The following is a 21,178-nucleotide window of genomic DNA, read 5'->3' on the forward strand; positions in this document are numbered from 1 at the left end:
CCACCTCAAAGTGCGGTGTCACATTATTCGGTCCGGGGCCATACATAGCCTTCTCCCACCCCCAGCAAAGAGGTTCAAAGCAGCCTGACCCTCTCCGAGACTCATTCGTTCTTATCTCCATGCACTAAAAGCTCAGCTTCTGTACATTTTCCCCATCCGTTCTTGTAGTTTCTTGGCAGATCCTGCGAATCTTGCAGGCGGACCCCGGGGGGCCCATCACCACGTCCTGCCATAGAGCAGGTTGGCGCCGAGCACTCCTCCACCATAGTCCCCGGTGGCAGCGTCCAGGGCCGCTAAACCGCCCCCGGGACCGTGCAGCGCGGGCGGACTGGGCGACAGCTCCTCCAGCTCCTGCGCGGGCGTCGAGGCCTGCGGCTGCTGGCTTCCCTGGCCAGGCGTCGGGGTGCCCGCGCCGTTCTGGCACGGCTTGCCGTCCTTCACTAGCACGGGTACGGCGACGCGGCGAGGCGAGGGCGGCGGCGGCGGCGGCGGCGGGGGTCCCAGGCCGCCCTCCTGTTGCAGCTGCTGCGCCGCCTTGTCCTTGGCCTGCCGCTTCATCTTGTAGCGATGGTTCTGGAACCAGATCTTGACCTGCGTGGGCGTCAGGTGGATCATGCTGGCCAGGTGCTCGCGCTCGGGCGCCGACAGGTACTTCTGCTGCTTGAAGCGCCGCTCCAGCTCGTAGACCTGCGCTTGCGAGAAGAGCACCCGGCGCTTCCTTCGCGGCGCGGCCGCGTGCAGGGGCGCTAACGACTTGGCGGCGTCCGCGATGCCGGTCAGCGAACCCATGCCGGCCACGTTCACGCCCGCCGACGGCCCCATGAACCTGGAGACTGGGGAGGGGGCCCGAGAAGGACGGCCGGTGAGCCCCGGGCCCGCGAGGACCGCTCCCGCCGCCGTCGCCCCCCTCGCTTTCCGTGACGCCACGGGCCCCTCGACTGCCTCGCAGGCCCCCAGGAGCGCCGCGGCCCGCACCCCGCTCCCCGCGTGCGCCCAGGGGCCCGGCCACCCCCGCGCGCCCCGGGGGGCTCCCAAGAAGCCCCGCGCGCCCCCGGCCGCCCCGTGCGTCTCCAGCCGTGACCCAGAACCCCTCACGAAGAACCCTAGGCCGCGTCCCAGGACCCCCCGCGCGCCGGCCCTCGGGCGCCGCCGGCCGGAACGCCAGCACCCTCGCGCCCCAGCCGTGGCGGGAAAAGCCCGCGCCGCCCGCTCGCCCTCAGTCCCGCGCTCCTGGCCCCGCTCACTTGACGAGTAGCGCGGGTCCGTGTTGGCGCCGTACCAGCCGGTGGCCGCGGCCGCCGCGCCGCCCCGCATGCCGTCCGTGTAGGCTGTGGGCAGCTCGCCCATGTTGCCCAGGCCGCCGTTACAGTAGCTGCCCATGGCGCCGTGCGGGAACTGCGAGACGCCGGGCGGCATGTGGTAGGTAGCGGCCGCCGCCGCCGCCGCTGCCGCCGCCGCCGCCGCCGCCGCCGCGTTGTGTCCGGCCATGGCGTGGGGCGGCTGCATGCCCGCCACGGCCGCCGCCTGCGAGGAGGGGCCGGGCGGCGGCGCGCGGTAGGCGGCGGCCCCCAGGGGCGTCCCCAGGCCGGGCGGCGCGCCGTCCATGAGGCCGCCGAACTTCTTGTAGGTCTCCTCGATGGGGCTCAGGATGTCGGACACGGAGAAGGGCGTCGTGTGCTTGGGGCTCAACGACATGGCTCGGCGGGCGGCCAGGTAGGGGGGCCCGGGGCGAGCGCGGGCGGGCGGGCGGGCGGGACGCGGCGGCCGCTCGTCGCCGCCACCTCGGCCGGCCCGGCGGCAGCGCCAGTGGAGAGCGGTCGGCGGTGGCGGCGCGGCGAGCCCCCGAGCTGCAGAATCTCGGGTTTATTTTAGTCCAGCGCCAGGTTTACGACAGACTTGGGGGGCGGAGCAACATCCCCAACGAGCAAACAATGGTCATTGACATCTTTTTCTCTCGCCCCCCTTCCCCATAACGGAGGCAAAAAAGGTAACGGGCCAGTCGGGTGTTTCTTGAAAAGATCACCCCCCTTTGCTATCTTCATCCTTCACACTTGTGTCTGGGTTACCTTCGCCCTCGAGAAATAGAAACTCTGAGGCCGGTGAAAGACCCCACTCTTGTTTCATTCAGACAGGGAGTTTGCCTAAAGTGACTTTGTAGCAAAAGTTCAGCGTAACGTCGACGGTGGTGGTGGTGGGGGGACAACCAGCTGTTAGGTTTGAGAGGGGGGGTGGTTTGTAGGGCTCACCTCCTTTCTAGCTACCAGCCCCTCACTGGCTCCATCATCTAAAGTGTTAAAAAAAGAAAGAAAAAGAAAGAAGGGCTCTTGGGTCCCACCATAAGAGCGCATAAAGAGAAGAGGTACAATGACCGTCTTCTGCCATTGTAGGGCTCCCTAATTTATGCATCGTTAGATCCTTTAAAGCATCATTTTGTAGGCAACCTAACGGACACTTCCAAATTAGCTCAAAGTATCCAAATCCAAAGAAGAGAGACAACACAGAGAGATACTGACTAACAGAGATGCTGGCTTGTAAGTAAGTATGCTGTTCCTACTCTCAGGATGGAAACTGAACAAGAGAAAGTGTATTTGCTAAAAATGTTTCATATTTAATTTGCACCTCCATTGCCGCTGTCTTTCCTTTGTTCCTATGCCCAGAATCTGATTAGGATTTCATCTTCTGTAACTACCCTGGAGAGAGAGAGAGAGAGAGAGAGAGAGAGAGAGAGAGAGAGAGAGAGAGAGAGAGAGAGAGAGGAGAGAGGAGAGAGGAGAGAAGAGGAGAGGAGAGAGAGAAGAGAGAGAGACTCAGAAATTTCAAGTATTTTTACTTGTCTGTAGCGGGTCTTTCGGGTGGTAATGGAAAAATAACCTGTTTGAGGATTATGAAAATGGATGTGGATGCAGAGAGCAGGTGAAGATGGCAGCTCCTCTTGGAAAACGCAAACCCGTCAGCTGGTTTTTAAAAATTGTCATCTCTCGGTTAACAAATGTGCCTGAATGACAAAGAACTTACACTTACGAACTTACACCAGATGCTGAATGAGAAAAAGGACAAAGAAGTGTGGAAGCATGGGTAAAATTGGAAAACATGAGGATAAGAAGAAAACAAAGGCACATTTTTAAAGTTTTCCTGGAAGCCGGAGTAGAAGAAAGAAACATGTTTCTTAAGCAAGATTTTATTGTGTCTAATAACAAAAGGATAACTACCAAAATTTAACCTGGTAGCACATGTCCATGTCTTGAAGATCTGAACAGTTCAGCATTATCTTTTTCTTGGGTTCAGTCCTGTGGTTTGAATGTTCTTGGTGGTTTTGTCCTATTATTTTAATCAACAATTGTGTTCATTTCAGCACACTTTTGCAAAGAATCTGCCCTTTGTAGGGAAAAAAAAAGACCATATGATAACTCAAGGAAAGAAAGTGACAACCAGAGGAGTTAATATTTTCAAACTGTGGGACAACATTCCAGGTTCTACCAGTTGTTTATAATCATCGGTTATTTGTCCTAACAAGACTGATATTGCTACAGTCTGACATGATGCTACTTTTACAGGTCTTACCTGAACTTGAGACACTTGAGCTTGAACTGGAACTACTACTTATATTTCATAAACTAATGACATACAAAGAAGCTAGGGAGAGAGAGAGAGAGAGAGAGAGAGAGAGAGAGAGAGAGAGAGAGAGAGAGAGAGAGAGATTGAGATTGCTCAAATGCTGGGATTCTTTTAAAATGTGGGTTTTAAACTTTGTTTTACTTTAAATTGTATTGCATACTACTTAATAGGTCAAAAACAACAGGAAGTAATCTTAAACTTTAATCAAAGATGAGGTAGATGAGGTAAGTAAATATAGTTGTCATAATATCTGAATATGAAGGTCTCATGCAAACCATTATCTTTTTCAAGTTTAGACACATTTAAAAAAATGAAAACATTATCATAAACTTCGTGTTGATGAGTTGTCCAAGCTGGGAAAACTGGTTATAGTTTTTCAGATGAATGTTACTATGTTTTCAAATTATACATTTTATCTTGTGACATTTTATTTGTAGAACTTCAGTGTGGTAATTTTATAAGTAGCTATAATATATTTTGCTGCTCAGTTTATCAGTGCACTCACACGTAGAACTTTCCCATCTTGAAAAACAAACAGAGTCTCTGCCAGAATTCACTTTCTGCCTGCTTAGGAACATCATAAGCCAAGTAGAATTCCCTTCCTGGACATGAGCAGTTCTGAAAGAAAACATATTTTAAAATCTTCAACGTTTTCTTGTATCAGTTATTTGTGTCTTACTCTAGACATTTCATACCTTTAAAATGCAAGTGCTATTTGTGTGTGTGCAGATGAATTTGTTAATAGAATCTGCAGAATGTATACATGTATATTTAAAGACAAAATAGTTTGGTATTCTATTGAAAATTTCCATCAAACTTGTTTCATCCAATTATTTCCTTCCCAAATCCTGAATGGAAATTTATAGTTAGTAGATAGTTAATTATTTTTGGCACAGAAATTGTCACAGAAAATGTATTTCTCAGGAATGTTTTATTTTTATTCTCTGACCTCAAGTTGTCACTCAGCGGAAAGAAAGAAAGAGAAGGGAAGGAAGGAAGGAAGGAAGGAAGGAAGGAAGGAAAGAACAGAGACAAATACTCTCGAGGGAATATAGTAGTGAAAAGAGATAATTCCTCCTCTTCTCCTCTCTAGTCTCTTTTCCCATTTCCTTTCCTCACAACACTTGACATTCTTATTCTGCTGCTGGGATTGGCTCCACATTTTTAAGCACAATACTGCTTTACACACAACACAGTATGTGTTTGGTTTTTGGTAACTTGACTTTTTTCCAGAGTTCAGATTTTTATAGTTTCACACATCACACAACACTGTTACTAAGATAGCCTATAGCAGATAAAGAAAAAATTGCAAGACAAAAAGATTCAGTAAGTTCTCCTGGCCTTTAAAAAAAATGACTTTTATTGAAAATCTCTAATATGTTTATTAACCTTAGAAACAAAAACCTTGGCAAAACAAACAAAACCCTAAAATAAAACCAGAAGAAAGAGCCTTCCCTGAAGTTGGGATTTACTGTTGTCATGAAGCTCAACCAGAGGGGCCTGGGGAAGAGGGGAAAGACCTTGTGACAGACCCCCTTTGAAGTAGAGTTCCAGCCAGAACCAAGAGGGAGGTTTTGTCTTCCTATGGTGGCACATAGATTGTCAATGACTCCTGAATTTCTACATCAAGTTGAACTGTTCTTGAAAATATTACTCTCTGCTGGTTAATCAAGAACATAAGTACTATTTTAGAAATGAGACATTTGCTGCACTTGTGGTTAGTTTGAAATAGTTGTAAACTAATTTGATTAGTGAAATTCTCATGTTGAAGAAGTAGCTGTAATATTACAATTATGATCTTTTTACTTGGAAAGGAATAAAGAATCATGTCAACAGCACAAATTTTGTGCAGCAAAGGTATATAAACAAATGCTAAGGAGACAAAATGAAATTTATTTTAAATTTTTGCTAGTTCCCATTTTTGTTTTTAGTCTTCCTAAATGCTTTTGATTTTAATTGATTATTTAAATTATTTTACATTTCTTTTGCTAATTTTACTGCTATACTTATTACTTTCTCTGATACACAGTACTCCTTTCGTATTTTCTTTACAAAATAAAAAAAATCCTTATAATTTAACTATTGGCAAAAAGACTCTTGACTGATCATTTTCTATGTTTCGTATACTATTAGACTGAAAATTATTTTCTGCTTTCTTACTGATGGTAAGTCTAACCAATGAGTTTGTTTTAAATTAGTACAATTATTAATAGTACAACTATTAGTATAGCATGAGAACAAATGGTAAATATCAGAATTATTATCTTTGGCTAAATCATAATAGTAAATTTCAAATATGATTCCTTCAAAGAAAAAAACAAAAAGAAAAACACCTCCACAAACAAGAAATATAAAACAACCCAAACCAGACAATGTACTTCTCCTAATATTGTAGGAAAGCCGTAATCTTAGTTTTTAACTCACAGCAGAAAGTAACATGGTATATATAACAAGAAGTAAAAATACACCTATATTACAATTCTCTTACCTTAGGAATATAAACTTGAACTAGATATCTACATTTTTCTATAGTTTTAAAAATAATGGTTTAGAGTAAAGTTATGTATGCCAGAGGAAAACCGACAATATTGAAATGTAATTTTTGTTTCTGAATAACAAGTTTACTTGTATATCTTGCTACCATAGAAACTTTAAAACTTTGTTATCTCCATTTAATTATTTCTTTCACATGTTTTAGAATGTCATTAAATGTCTGTTATAGAAAAAAGAATACTTTGAATTTTAAGAAAAAAATTATTTTATTATTTTGTGCAGGGAGCAAATTTTAAATGTTCTGTCTCTATACATTCTTAATAGGAATGATTTACACATAGCTTTTAAAAATATACACTTTTATAACTTTTTTCATATGCACTCAGTTTCCCCAATCTAACTAGTCAAGTGATTTTAATGCAAATTATATTAACATGGTATCACTTTAGCTTTACACATTAGCTTGCAATGATCAAAGAAGGTGTCCTTTTTACATCTGTGCTGGGTAGTTGAGTTATTTATTGCCATAACTTACTTGAAGGAGAACTCCAAAAAATGTTTGGTGAGATGATTATTAGATTATTGCATTCTTACTAAAGTTTATGTACATTTTGGAAGGAATAACTCGAGCAATATTACAATTAGAGAATAATTTCTCTAACTTTTTCTTTTTTCTGTTGCTAATGTTGAGATGTTATTTAGCAGCTGTTTATGTATATAAGTCTGAATTTTAGGTTGAGAATTGTGCATACAAGAAAGCAATAAACTAGTGTCTACTTCATAAAACTGGGTAAATTTCAACCAATTCAATTATTAGCTCAATAATTTGCATTAAAAAAGCCTGATACAAAATAGTTTAATTACTCTATTCATTGTGAGTACCATCAGGAAAACCTGATTGATAAAGTTGTCTCATATGATCTCATAAATAAATAAAATCAAGTTGAATACAGTGACATATTTGTAATCTCAAGTCTCTTGAGACACAAGAATTGTGGGTTAAAGGCTAGCCTGTGTGTCATAGTGAGTGTGAAGCCACCTTGGGCTATAAGAGGAGACTTTGTCAATAAATAAACAAACAAATAAATAGCAGTGGAGTTTTTAATGCTGTTTTAGTTCTGCAGTGCTGAGAATCAACCCCAAGGCCAAGTGCTATAAACCATCCCCTCAGTAAAAAGTCAGTCTCAAACCACAACATGTTTGTCAAATGGACTTGGAAGTCATTGCCCTAAAATACCTAGCTCGTGAAGTGATCTAAGAATGGGATCTGACCTTTTAACAAGTCTAATGTTTATTTTAAGATTTTTAAAAGTGAAACACTACATATGAAATTTGCCCTATAGGAAATTATATAGCAATAATAGGAGAAAGCTGATTAAAACCATTTTTTTCTTGTTTGCTTTTTTCCTTTTGAAAACACAGGAATTTCACAAAACACAAATGTATCACAAAGCATAGGGCATTGCAATTCAGTTTAAAATAGAATTGCATAGAAATAAGAATTGCTTCAGAAATTCTGTACTAGTTCAAATGAAAGCAATTTACTGTTGGTATGAGTATGTTGTTAAGAATGTATAATAATCTCAAATAAAGGCAAAAATGGCAAATTACCTTTTCCATAATGAGAAGTCTATATATGTAGAATCAGTTTTAAACACATCAGTAATTCCGCACTAAAAATGGTGAGCCTCAGTGGGTAAAGGCAAATTATGTAGTAAGGATGAAATTTTTAACAATTGAATTGATACTTTTATAAAGTTAATTTTTAGCTAATATAAACACACACACACACACACACACACACACACGCTCTACGGTTTGGATAATAAAATAATTCATGAGGCAGTTTAAGAATGCATTTTTATGTTTTGTATGCTTATTACTGTAGACATGTGAAGATATATGCTGAAAAGTCTGAAGTTTTGTCTTTATAATCTGATAGGCACATTTTACAGTGGATTCTCTTAAATACAATATTTCTTTAGAATAATCAGTGATAATACATATATGGTTAAGCTGCTGTTGGCAGACTGCCTTGACATAGCTTTTACCAACAATTTGCAGAGATTAAAAGGGTACTGGAAATGGTGGTTTAGAAATTGCTTTCTAAAGACACTGGAGGATGGAAGGGAAACCTGGGCCTTCCAATGCCCTCTAAAATCCTCTTCGCATAAAACCAGGTTTAGCAGAGACAAGTGTCATATTAAGAGCCCTACCATGAAAAAAATGTGTCAAAAGAGATTATTTGAGCATGGTTTTTTAATGAACAAATTAGAGTATCTGTTTTATACCTGTACCAAAAAAGAAATGGAGAATGTTGTGTATATTCAATGTATTCTCTGTGATTGAATTTATTTTTATAGATAATAAATGAACATGAATAAGCAGTCATGAAAATGCTTGACTGTTCATGACCATGAATGTCCAATCACAAAGGTAGGCATGGTGGCACACACCTTTAATCCCAGCAGTAAAGAGGCTGAGAAAAGGAAGATGCTGGGTTTGAAGTCAGCCTATGCTTTATAGTGAAATCTTATTTTTAAAAAAAAAAAAAGAAAAGGAAAGCTAACCACAAACTGCACTTAGCTTTCTTTGTTTAGATTGTATCATTTGTATGTGTTCAAGCCAGTTGTATCTCTCACATGAATATTTTGACATCCAGGAGAATTGTATGAGGCAAAAAAAAAAAAATGCAGTTTGTTTTTTCTCTGATTTGTTTAAAAAAAAAAAAGAAGGCAGTTTATCAATACCTCACAAATAAGAACTTTATTAAAAGAATAGGAAGGCCGGGCGGTGGTGGCGCATGCCTTTAATCCCAGCACTCGGGAGGCAGAGCCAGGCGGATCTCTGTGAGTTCGAGGCCAGCCTGGGCTACCAAGTGAGTCCCAGGAAAGGCACAAAGCTACACAGAGAAACCCTGTCTCTAAAAACCAAAAAAAAAAGAAAGAAAGAATAGGAAGAAAAACATCTAACTTTACAGACTATATATAAAGCTTCATGTCCTACTTGGAAGGTGAAAAATTAATGTTTTGTAACATACTCAGTGCTGTCATGCGTTTTATGTGTTTATCTTATTTAACATAGAACTTAAAAGTGTGATTGACATTGGCATGGAATTAAATATTCTGAATAGGAGAGGAAAGGAGATCTCCAAAAATTATGCATCACTTTCTTGTAATTCTACAAGGGTGATGGATCAGGATTTATGCTAGCTTTGAGTGTCAGTTATGAGAGACTAGTTTTGTATTGCCCAATGACTTTGATGGCTACTCAAAGTTTACAAAGTTAATATTCATCTGGATAGTTGTATCCATATGGATATGTATGGATTCAGTGGATATGTATATACACGTATGCACATGTTTATAGTATGAGCACAATAGAAAGCCTGAAAGTTTCAAGTGCCTGTTAGTGGTTAATAGATGAAAGGTATTTCTTTCTTACAAATCCTGCAATAATAAAGTAATTTCATTAGAAAACTTAACAGTATAATTTCTCATGTTATAATGTATTGCAAATTTACAGACAATTGTTATTTATTATTAATATCAACATAGTATCAACATAGGAGGGGACTGGACTTACCTGGACTGAGTCTACCAGGTTGATCTCAGTCTGATGGGAATGGGGGGCGGGCTGGGGGGAAGGTGAGGGGGGCGGGAGGGGGGAGAACAAGGGAATCCGTGGCTGATATGTAAAACTGAATTGTATTGCAAAACAAAATAAAAATTAAAAAAAGATTACAAATAACAAAGAGAAGCTTGTTGCAAATCAATTTAAGTAATTAAATTCAAGTAATAAAGGTGTATATATATGTATATGTATATATGTATATATATATGATGTGTGTATATATATATGTATATATATATACACATCAGTGCTGTTTAATAGAAATATAAGGCAATATGTACTTGAAAATGGTGGGTTGTACTTAGCCCAATATATCTGAAATATTATTTTTATCCATGAAGTTAATTTTTAAAATTTGTTCATTTTTATGTTTGTGAATTTTTTCAAGCATGTAAGTGTAATGTGTGTGTGCAGTGCCTATGGAGGCCAGAAAATGGCGTTAGATCCCCTGGAACTGGGGTTAAAGACAATTGTGGGCCACCATGTGGTGGTTGGACTGAACCCAGTGCTCTTAACAACTGAATGATCTCTGTAGCCACTGTATATGAAGTGATTAAGGAGGGTTTTACCTGCCTGTGTGCTAGACTTGTGCAGTTTTATGCTTACTGCACTCCTGGCTTGGAGTAACCATACTTCAAGGGCTCAGTGGCCATGTGTCACTCATCGTTAATGTATTGAGAGACAATGATTCTATAGTATTTTATTCAAATTTTTTATGTCCATACCTAAATGTATGCTCCTTGTCATTACAAATATATGTTTTCACAGAAATTCACATAGATCTAAAATTTGTGCCCCAGATTTGGCTTAGCATCTCTTTCTGTATATCCCAGGAGCTAAATTGGTTTTACTCTTTTTTTTTTTTTTTTTTTTTTTCTTGAAAGAGTCTTGCTAAGTAGTCCTGGCTGGTCTGGTATCCACTAACCTCAAACTCATGGCAATCCTCCTGTTTTATCTTCCTCAGTGCTAGGATTACACGTGTGCACCAGCATGCTCAGCTATTAAATCAAATAATATTTATTCATCTCATGTGAAAACCCTATAAAATTCAGATTTAAGTACTCAAAGATTTATTGAACATAGTACACTCATTTGTCTATGGCTGTGTTCATGATACTGCAACAAAACATCTACAACAAAGACTATATGACCCACAGTCCTAAGTTTTTTGCTTGCTAGCCCCTTTACAGATACTATTGACCAACCCATGCTAGTAAAATGGAAAATCACCTTTGCATACACACAATCCCTATCTCCAGAACTATCACTATTGAGGTTTTTTTTAAAAATGTGCTTTTCCAGGTATTTCTTTATACATTTATGTATACAGATATGTTATAGTGCGCTCTACATGTGTGTGCATAATTACATATATGTGCATACATAATTATATTCTGTAGTAATTTTGTGTATCTAGAACATACTTACCTTTTTATGTAATTTTATCATTACATATACTCTAATTTTCTTTACTCGAATATACTTCCTATTTATTGGCACATAAGTAGTTACACATATTTCCTTGTTATTTATATATATAATAAATATTTGTGACAGTGTAGATATCCATCATCTTTTTAGTGATCACATTCTGTTCTACAGTATGAGCTCACATAAGTTGCTTAACCAGTCTCCAATGAGTTTAGGTTCATTCTTTTCTTTTTCTCTTCCCTCTCTCCTTTCCTCTTTCCCTCCCTTCCTCCTGCCTTCCCTTCCTTCCTTCTTTCCTCAGATCCTCATTCTCTCCTTTTTTCTTTCTATTATAAACAGTGCTATAGGTAACATACATATAGATCCTTGTTGTACAGAAAATTTTGTAAGGTGTATTTCTAGAAGTAAAACTTAGTCAAAGGTCGAGTTTATTTTACATTTGGTAGCAGCTGCCAAATTGTCTTTCAAAAGACTATCAGTTTACATATAAGAGTGCATAAACTTTCTTCTCATGTCTCTCATCAACACTAGCTAATAGCCAAATTTTAGAATTACATTTATTTTGTGTTTGCATTTGTATGTGTTTGTGTATACATGGACCATGGTATTTGTTTGTATGTGTACACACCTGTGTATGCACGTGCCTGTGCGTGTGCATGTGCGTGTGTGTGTGTGTGTGAGTGTATGTGTGTGTGTGTGTGTGTGTGTGTGTGTGTGTGTGTGTGTGTGTGTGTGTATGATGTGTGTTAGAGGACAACTTGTTGGAAACAAGTCTCTTTCTATCATGTGGGTCCTGGGGATTGATCAGGCTTGGTGGCAAGTGCCTGAGCCACTGAGCCATCTTTACAGCCTTAAACTCTTTAATAGTCCAGTTAAGTATTAGATAAGTATTTTAGTATATCCAGTATTTTTTGCTTTTGAAAAATACTATCACTCATTTTAAAGAAAAGAAAATTAACCAAAGAATATATGAAGAGACAGGTCCCTGAAATAATGTCCAGGGGCATCAGTATATTAGTATTCAAACTAAAAAATTTAGCTTAGAATACTGGTTTCATTTTTATCTTCATTATTTTAAGAACAGTATACTATATTAAAAAGTAACTATGTTTTAGAATTACATGGACTTTGGTTGAATCCTACTCCACAAAACTGTAAAATTTGGTGGCAAATATTATTTAAACCTTTTGAATCTCACTGTTCTTAACTGTAAAAATGTGACAGATGAAAGAAGTCCACCTCCCCCAAGATATTTACTTTATTCTGTTGTTGGTTGTTTTTTACTCTTTTGCTCCTTGAGGGGCCCACCACCCAGCTCTCAAATAAATCACATGGAGTCTTATTCTTTCATATGAATGCCTGGTCTTTGCTTGGCTTGTTTCTAGCCAGCGTTTCTTAAATTATCCTATCTACCTTTTGCCTCTGGACTTTTACCTTTCTCTATTTTTTTTTATATTTTTATTTCCTTCTTATTCTGTGTCTGGCTGTGTGGCTGGGTGGCTGGACTCTTCTTTTCTCTCTCCTCCATCTTTACTCCTCTCTTCCCAGATTTCTCCTCCTATTTATTCTTTCTGCCTGCCAGCTATTGGCTCTTCAGGTTTTTTCTAGACCAATTAGGTGTTTTAGACAGGCAAAGTAACACAGCTTCACAGAGTTAAACAAATGCCACATAAAAGAATGCAACACATCTTTGCATCATTAAACAACTATTTCACATCAAATACACAAACAAATGTAACACATCTTAAAATAATATTTCACAACATTATCCTTCATTTCACTCCCTTATAAGAACAACAAAAGACTTATTTCCAATATGTAAATAGTGATGGATGAGGAATAATGTTAATATAGTTATAAATCTAGATATATAGAAACGTTTATTTCCTTCAGTGCTGTCATTTTACTGTAATCTCATGACACTTCTTCACTTGTCACATGCCACTCTGCCAAAATGTGAAATAATATCCTACTTGTGAAAACATGGATCTTCAGGCATACAATAACTACCCTCCTCTTTATTCTCCTTATTATCTTTACCTATCTACCCCCTATCTATATGTATTTTTAGAAGAAAATGAATTGGATAATCCTGAAATCAATCAAACTTTATTAAGCAAATGGCATGCAATGGAAAATTATATACCAAGGAAGAATAGCACTGAGGAAACAATAGATGAGGACTTTATGAGCTTTGTAGGTCAAGGAGATAGATGGTAGAAATAATATTCAGACAGAAGAATATTTTAGGAGCATTTATAGAAGTTATGTATGTATGTGTAAATGAATGAATGAATGAATGAATGAATGAATGGTATGTATATTTTTGAGACAGGCTCAAAAAGGCTGACCTAGAACCTATGTTGACAAGGTTTGCCTTGAACTTACAACCCTGTCTCAGCCTTCTTAGAGCTGGGAGTGGGAGTATAGGCATATATCACCACATCTAGTAATTTAAATCAGTGATCACTTAGTGCCTACTGCTATGATTTGCATATGATTTGAATTTGTATCCCAAAGCTTCATATGCTGAAAACTCAGTCCCTCTTAAGAGGGACAGTGACTGGGGATGCAGTTCAGTAGTAGAGTGCTTTTCTAGCATGCACAAGGCCCTAAGTTCAATTTCGAGCACCAAAAAAGGGAAATAGGGAGCCCTATCAATAAATATGCTATTTATATACCATTTAGGGCATTGCCTTTGAATGGGGTTAATACAGTTTTCTTGAGACCTCACTTATCACTTCTTAAAGGAGTGCATTGTTATTAAAATAAGGCTACTCTTCACTATTGACCTTTTATTACATACAGTGTTTTTCCTACTATGTTATGGTACAGCTAAGGGAGCCTTCACCTGTGGTTAAACATATAGGATCACTTGATCTTGGACTTTCATTCTCTATAACTGTTAGTTAAATAAACTTTTCTTAATAAGTGTACAACTTTGGATACCTTGCTATAACAACAAAAATAGACACATGCCAAGCCCAAGAAAATGTACAGTATTCCAAGAGTGACAGATTGTTTCATGTGGATGGAGCATAAACTACAAACTAAGAATCAATAGGAGATAGAATTGGAAAGTTTGGTAGGACCCAGATTATAAAGAACTTTGCTAAACATTAAGTAGTTAGATTTTATCCACAAAGAACAAGACTAGATTTATATTTTGGGAAATCATACTAGCATCAGTATAGACAAAGAATTCAGGAATATTAATGCTTGATGCAGAGCATCCAGTTAGAAGGTTGTTCTAAAAAGCCACACAAGAAATGTGAAGTTTGGAAGTTTAAGCTAGAGAGGCCTGAATGCTCTAAGCAGAGTTTAATGGGTGATTCTTGTGGGAGCTCAGAATATTAGAATGTAGGTAGGAATGTGAACAGTAAATGCCAAATACAGCTGAAAGTTTTTTCAGGTCCCGCCTAGCCCATGGTCCCACATTCCTCTGGTGCCGCCTGGCTTTGCAGTCCTGTGGTTGCTTATAAAATAATCATTCAGAGGCTTAATATTATTTACAAACTGTATGGCCTTTGGCGGACTTCTTGCTTGCTAGCTCTTATAACTTAACTCAACCCATTTCTATTAATCTGTGCATTGCCACATGACTTTGTGGCTTACCGATACTTTCATATCTTGCTTCTCCTGGCTGTGGCCCACAGCATCTGCCCCACTCCTCTTCTCTCTCCAGTTGGAATGTATGGCCTCACCTTATTCTGCCTTACCATTGGCCAAACAGCTTTATTTTTCAACCAATCAGAGCAACACATATTCACAGTGTACAGAAAGACATCCCCTACCACTTCCACTTTTCTGTCTAATCAAAAAAAAAGTAAGGTTTTAATTTTAATATAGTAAAATTACATATAATAGAACAGTTATCAAGTAAGAATTACAGTTATAATATCTAGTCTATTTGTATTTGGCAAAATTAAAGAAAATACTCTATAATCTGTCCTTTATTGTTAGTCTAAAATTTCATATCTAATTTATCTTTTATCATAACCAAGGAAAATTATAACTATCTAGTCTTCAGCTACATCAAAGACCCCAGAAGGATATAATATTACCTAAGTAAACAGGAAGAGCATTGTAAGCAACTTCCAAAAATCTAGAATGACAGAGACAGCTGGCTATCTGGATAGTCACCCAGAGTTCCTCTGCAATGTTGGGGCATCCACCTTCAGCCTGTAGGCCTAGAATTTCTCAGTTGCTTCTTCCTGTGTCCTGCAGAATGTCTGGTAGTCTCCTATGTAAAGCAGGAACCTGAAGGATCATCTCGCCTTGTTTTGGCAAAATTTAGTGGTCATTTTTCCATGTGTCTTGTATGTCCAGTCTATACAACATATTATCAAGCAGTCCAGGCAAGAACAGTTTCTTGCCCAAATGGCTAACTTTTACCATAAAGAAAGCAAACTCCTATGGAGTTTCTTCGATGCCCATCATCTTCTTTGAAGTAATTGGTGCTGTCAAGAGCAGAAGTGTCTCACTGTCCAGAAAACTCTAAGTTTTTAAAACATTCTAAATGCTGTATTCTGTAGGTCTTTGAAGTGTTTGAAGATAACCTATATATCTAAAATATATCTCTGCATATCTAGAAAACCTAATTAATATGACTATAAGTTTGATTATCATAGATGACTATTAATCTGTATTTCTTAATTATACATTACAATTTTAAATGAGTTGCATAAACATAATACCTTAAACAAGAGTAGAAATATATAAACAGTATAACAAAATTAACTTTTATCAATAAACTAAAATACAGAGCAATGTAAAACATTTTAAAGAAGTTGTTGCTTTTTAAAAGTAGACTCAATAATCTACCCTTTTATCCCATCATATCTATATCAATCAGACAACAACAGAGTGGAAGAATTTTCTTAGGTTTAACTACCCATATACTTAAAGGCCACTGCAGCCATAGTCCACAGGGGCCCAGCCATTGCATCATCCATGTGATACTGCTCTTACAGGCATGCAATACAAATTACAGAGTCATGGAGGCATCCGTATTTTTAAGCAAGGTCTAGAAATCAGATAGTGTGCCAGTTTCCCTTGTAAAGAGTCCATGAGAGGTCAAGGTGTGAAACCCTGAGGTTGTAAGCTGTAATGGAGACTCTAGGATGTTGGACATAGTAGGAATGTGGAAGTCTGCCAAGAAAAGCTATAGGCAACAAGGGAACCCAGCATAAGAAAAGCCATATAGGCTTACATTAAAGCTATAGGGATGGGACTGCCCATACTTGGTAGAGCTCACATCAGGTCACCATGTGTTCCAGGTGTATGAAGGAAAGTTGTGGGATTTAATGTTTTCCCTCCTAGATTTGATCTTGCTTTGGTCCTATCCCTCCTTTCTGTGTCCCCATTCTTCTCTTAAGAATAGGAATATTAGGGCTGGAGAGATGACTTAGCAGTTGAAGAGAACTGATTGCTTTTTCAGAGAATCTGAGTTTGATTCCCAGAACCCACATGGTACTTCACAACAGTCTGTAACTCCAGTTCTGGGGAATCTGATGCCCTCTTCTGGCCTTTGTTGGAACTGCATACATGTGTGTACAGATATGCAGCCAAAACACTCATACACATGAAGTTAAAAAAATTTATTTACTAAGAATATGAACATTTGTTTTGTGTCACTGTATACTAGAAATATAGAACATTTTTATTTTGCAAGGATTCACAGGTAAGAGAATGGCTTGACCTTTAGTATATACTTTGAACTTGGGCTTTTGAATAACATTGGATGGAACTATGGGGACTTTTAGGCTGGGCTAGTGAAGTTTGCACAGAAATACAAATTAGCCTTTTGAGGAGAGAGTGGTGAGAAATCATGATTTAAAGTAATGTATTTGTGTGTCTTTGTAGCTGGAGAATTTTTCTCCAGCTCCCACCGTCAAGTCCCGCCAGTCCCGGAGCCCACTTATAAAATAAACACACAGACTCTTACATTATTTAAACTGCTTGGCAATTAGCTCAGGCCTATCATTGTCTAGCTCTCACTCTTATATTCAGCCCATTTCTGTTAATCTTTACTTTGCCACGTGGCTCGTGGCTTACTGGTACTTTACATCTTCCTTGTCCTGGCGGTGGCTCCAGCCACTTTCTCTTTCCTTCCTCCTTCCTCAATTGGCAAGTGATGGACTTGCCATAGTTAATGTTCATTGCCAATTTGTCCAGATTTAAAATAATTTAGGGGATGTTGCAGAATATTTGTTTACACTGTGAAGATGTATCTTTGCTAAGGTACCTTCTTATTGGTTTGATAAAAAGCTGGATGGCCAATATCTAGGTAGGAAGTGATTAAGAGGGATTTATGAGGACAGAGAGGATTCTGGGAAGAATGGAGAGATGCCAGTAGACAGGGAGAGGAAACAGGAGGTACAAGATGGAAGAGAGCATGGTAATGCCACATGATAGAATGTAGATTAATACAAATGGTTAATTTAAGTTATAAGAACTAGTTAGGAACAAGCCTAAGCTATAGGCCAAGCTTTCATAATTAGTAAGAAGTCTCTGTGTCATTATTTGGGAGCTGGCTGGCAGGACAGAAAAAGACTCATTACAAGGGGATTGGTGAGTCACACTTTAGGGTGTGTCTTTATTTCTAGGGAGGATTAATTTAAAGGGATGATTGCACTTGAATGTAGGCCACAGAATTCCATAGGATAGGAGCTTGGACAGAATGAGTGGAGAAGAAAGAGAAAGCTAACTAAGCAAAAACATTCTTCTTTGTCTGCTTTCTCTTCATGATATGTGCTTTCTGGTATACCTTCCCCCACTGTAAGCAATTGAAGTCTCTGAAACCATGAGCAGAATAAATCCTGCTTCTCTTTAGTTCTTTACATCAAGCATTTTACTTACTTGCTTCTGTAAGCCTTTTGAGATCTTTGCTTCAAACTCACACTGGCTCCTACATGTTAGACTGGCTCAAAATGACTTGTGTGAGTGAGACAAAGCTAGTATCTCTTCTGTGTCAAACTAGGGGTGTCTTCTTATATCTTGAAATCAATTTAATGGAAATATTCCTATCACAGAACATTGAAAATCTACAAGTTGGGGCATTTTTGTTTGCTTGCTTGTTTTTTTGAAGAGCCAATTAACCAGTATACCAGCAGCATAATTCCTGGTTGGCTTGACTATTCATTCTTAAATCAGTCAGATCCATGGGGAGTGGCCTCCTATAGCTGGTTATTCTCTACCCTCAGTTTCTTCACAATGCTCAGCCCATATCATGGTGAGGGTGCTACAGTGGTATTGGCATGACATCCCCCTATTTTCTTGCTGTTTACCACATAGAAGCTAAAAGTCTACATATTCCTTCCTCTGGACTCTGAAGACCTGAGCACTTTCCAAAATCATGTAACATTCTGTCAGTCTAGAGTTTTAGTATTGTAGGGAAAAGGGGGCTGGCTAAAGAATCCCACCCTGACCCTGGAGTCCAGAACTAGGGAAAGATGGTTCAGATAAGGCCAGTGAAAGAAGCACAGGCTCATCTCTGTCCCTAGCCCGCAAAACTGGCCAATCCCTGGGCAGAAAAAAAAACTAACCAATCACTGGTTGACTCTGCCCCCAAGACATCCTGTATAAACCACCTTGTCTGGTCAGTTGTGGGCTGTTCTCTCCACCCTGGTAGAGGCAGCTACTCTCCTGGACTCCTTCCCAAATAATCTCTTTCTCAAAAGAGTTTTGGGTGTGAAGATCTTCATTCACTGGCATAGAGAAGATCCTTGCTGAGATGTCCCTCAGTGGACAGAGTAAGGAGGAGCTGAACAGAAAATCCTTGCTGAGATGTCCCTCAGTGAACAAAGGAAGGGAGATCTAAAAAAGCTGAAAAAGTAACACTTTTCTCCAGAGCCGGAGGAGATTGCTACATTTCTGCAATTTCTTAGGCTGGAGAAGCAGAGCTCTGCTAGGAAGTGCCCTTAAGTGGGGGCTGAGCAAAGCTCAGCTGTAGTGGCTCTCCAGGAGAGGAGCAGGATTGTTATATCCTGCAGGGAGACCATCCCCCACCACACCAGATATAGCCTGACTCTCCCAAACAGTCAGGATACCCTTCCCTGCAGAGTTCCTGGCAGCTCCAGGCCTGACTTTTCTGAACAGTCAGGATACCCTTCCCTGCTGAAGCAGTTCCAGGCCTGACTCTCCCAAGCAGTCAGAAGAACTTCCCTTCCAGGGTGGAGATGTCCTTTTGCAGCTCCAGCTGTCAGAGCTATCCTAAGCAGCTCCAGGTATCCAGGACACCTCCAGGGCAGAGCTGCCTCAAGCAGCTTGAGGTGTCCAGGATACCTCACCCTCCAGGTATCCAGCTGTCTCTTCGCAGCTCCAGCCATCAGAGTTGTCCTAAGCACACAAGGTTGCCTTACTCCCCAAGTAGTCAGGATACCTTTCTCCAGAGTTGCAAAACTCACATTTTGGTGCCAAAATCTGGGTCCAAACCCACAGAGTTGCAACTAATTTACTACAAGTATACCTTGAGGTAGAATTTTATCTGTCATTGTCTCTGTTTAAATAGCATGAACCTGGTCCAGTTTTCCAATGGAGACATATTCCCCTCATTTAAATTTAGAGTAAGCATTGTCTGTTCTTAAAAGATGTACAGTTGAGGTAAAGCAAAAGAAGTTTGCAGAAAGGAAATAAATGAAATAGCCAGCCAGGGTTAGTTTGCTGAAGAGATCTCATAATCAAATGACCAAATGTAACTGTGAAAGTTGGATTTTTTTTGATAGGTCTCCATCTGACTTATTGAGTGACACATAGACTCTAAGGATGCTTTAGGAACAAAGTTACCAGCTAAAACACGGCTTCAATAACATTTAGTTCATTCTCTCTCTCTCTCTCTCTCTCTCTCTCTCTCTCTCCCCCTCTCTCCCTCCCTCCCTCTCTTCCTCCTTACCTCCTTCTCTCCCTAAATTAAAGTAGCAGCCATGGGGATGGAGAAGGACAGATTTGAAGATACTCAAGATGAAATGTATGGATCTAAAATTCCAAGAATCACCAAACAGGAGTCTCTCTTACTCTTCTTTAAGTTTTACATAGAAACAAATTCAGCCTCATGCAGAAATTCATGCTACTAATTTACATTTAAACCTCTGTGGTATTCACAACTTGTTTTTGTTTCAGGAAACTAACTTCAAGTAATTTATGTGAAAAGATGGATTCATTTGGATACTACTGGGAATAGTCTCATAGACAAGAAAAGGTTAAACATACAACTGAGGTTCAGGGACAAATGGAATTAGTAATTCACATCTCACTAGGACACTTATTCTTTGTTGTCTCTCTACACAATAGTGTCATTTCTTCCTTCTCAGATCACTACCTCTATTTGGCAAGAAACAAGGATAGCAATCCTCTATAGGATGTCCGGCAGTCTAATCCTATAAAGGACTGAAATATTGTGCTTGGTGCAAGTACTAACCTGGGGGGCCTCAAAACAATTGGATTAAAGACATTTATGTGTTTGAGATGGGAGAGGTAGAGAACAGCTCACAAAAGTAAGGTGGTGAGAGGCTAGAAAAATTAAACACTATTGCCACACCTCTATTTTACAGTCTGATAGATTGTAGGGGGCTTGCCCCCACTTTTTCCCCCAGGGTACTCTTTAGCAGGAAGAAATGAGGAATATGTAGATAGAAATATAGAGGAGAGAGACAGAAACACAGGATAGCCTCAGGAGAGCCTGGGTCAAAACCCACCAACCCCTTCTATCTCTTCTAAAGGGCTTTTAAAGGAATGCCAAGGGGTGGAGCAAAAGACCTCCCCCGCAGCACAGCCAAGTGCAGACCATCCCAAACACGTGGTAACCACACACATGGTTAAGTCATCCCCTAATGCAGCCCTGCTGTTTAAAGCAAGCTTAGATCTCACTAGGAAACCTCTGTGGGCTCTCACAGTAGATTTCATCCAGTATTATTTTCTTAGACTTTACTGTTACCATTGCTGCTACTATCTTTGCAACACCCTTGGGTTTGTTATTGTTTCCCTTCTACTTTATGCTCATTGTATG

At 39.9% G+C, this 21,178-nt stretch overlaps 1 protein-coding gene and 1 long non-coding RNA gene across 3 annotated transcripts in view; one reads left to right on the forward strand and one right to left on the reverse strand.

Annotated features, from left to right (window-relative positions):
- Positions 1-100: 100 nt before the first annotated feature.
- On the reverse strand, positions 101-1,707 carry Nkx2-4 (NK2 homeobox 4). The gene is made up of 2 exons (XM_059261576.1): positions 1,245-1,707; positions 101-833 (listed from the first exon to the last, which is right to left on the reverse strand). The coding sequence occupies exons 1-2, from the start codon at positions 1,693-1,695 to the stop codon at positions 217-219; spliced, it is 1,068 nt and encodes a 355-aa protein (XP_059117559.1). The 5' UTR covers positions 1,696-1,707; the 3' UTR covers positions 101-216.
- The window catches only part of LOC131909759 (uncharacterized), a 70,879-nt gene continuing 51,253 nt past the window's right edge, over positions 1,553-21,178 (forward strand). For both annotated transcript variants that reach the window (XR_009378925.1, XR_009378927.1), the window contains exon 1: positions 1,553-1,713. This is a non-coding gene — a long non-coding RNA (uncharacterized LOC131909759). The remainder of the gene's footprint in view (positions 1,714-21,178) is intronic.

This window comes from Peromyscus eremicus, chromosome 4 (genome assembly GCF_949786415.1).
Source record: "Peromyscus eremicus chromosome 4, PerEre_H2_v1, whole genome shotgun sequence".
NCBI lineage: Eukaryota > Metazoa > Chordata > Mammalia > Rodentia > Cricetidae > Peromyscus > Peromyscus eremicus.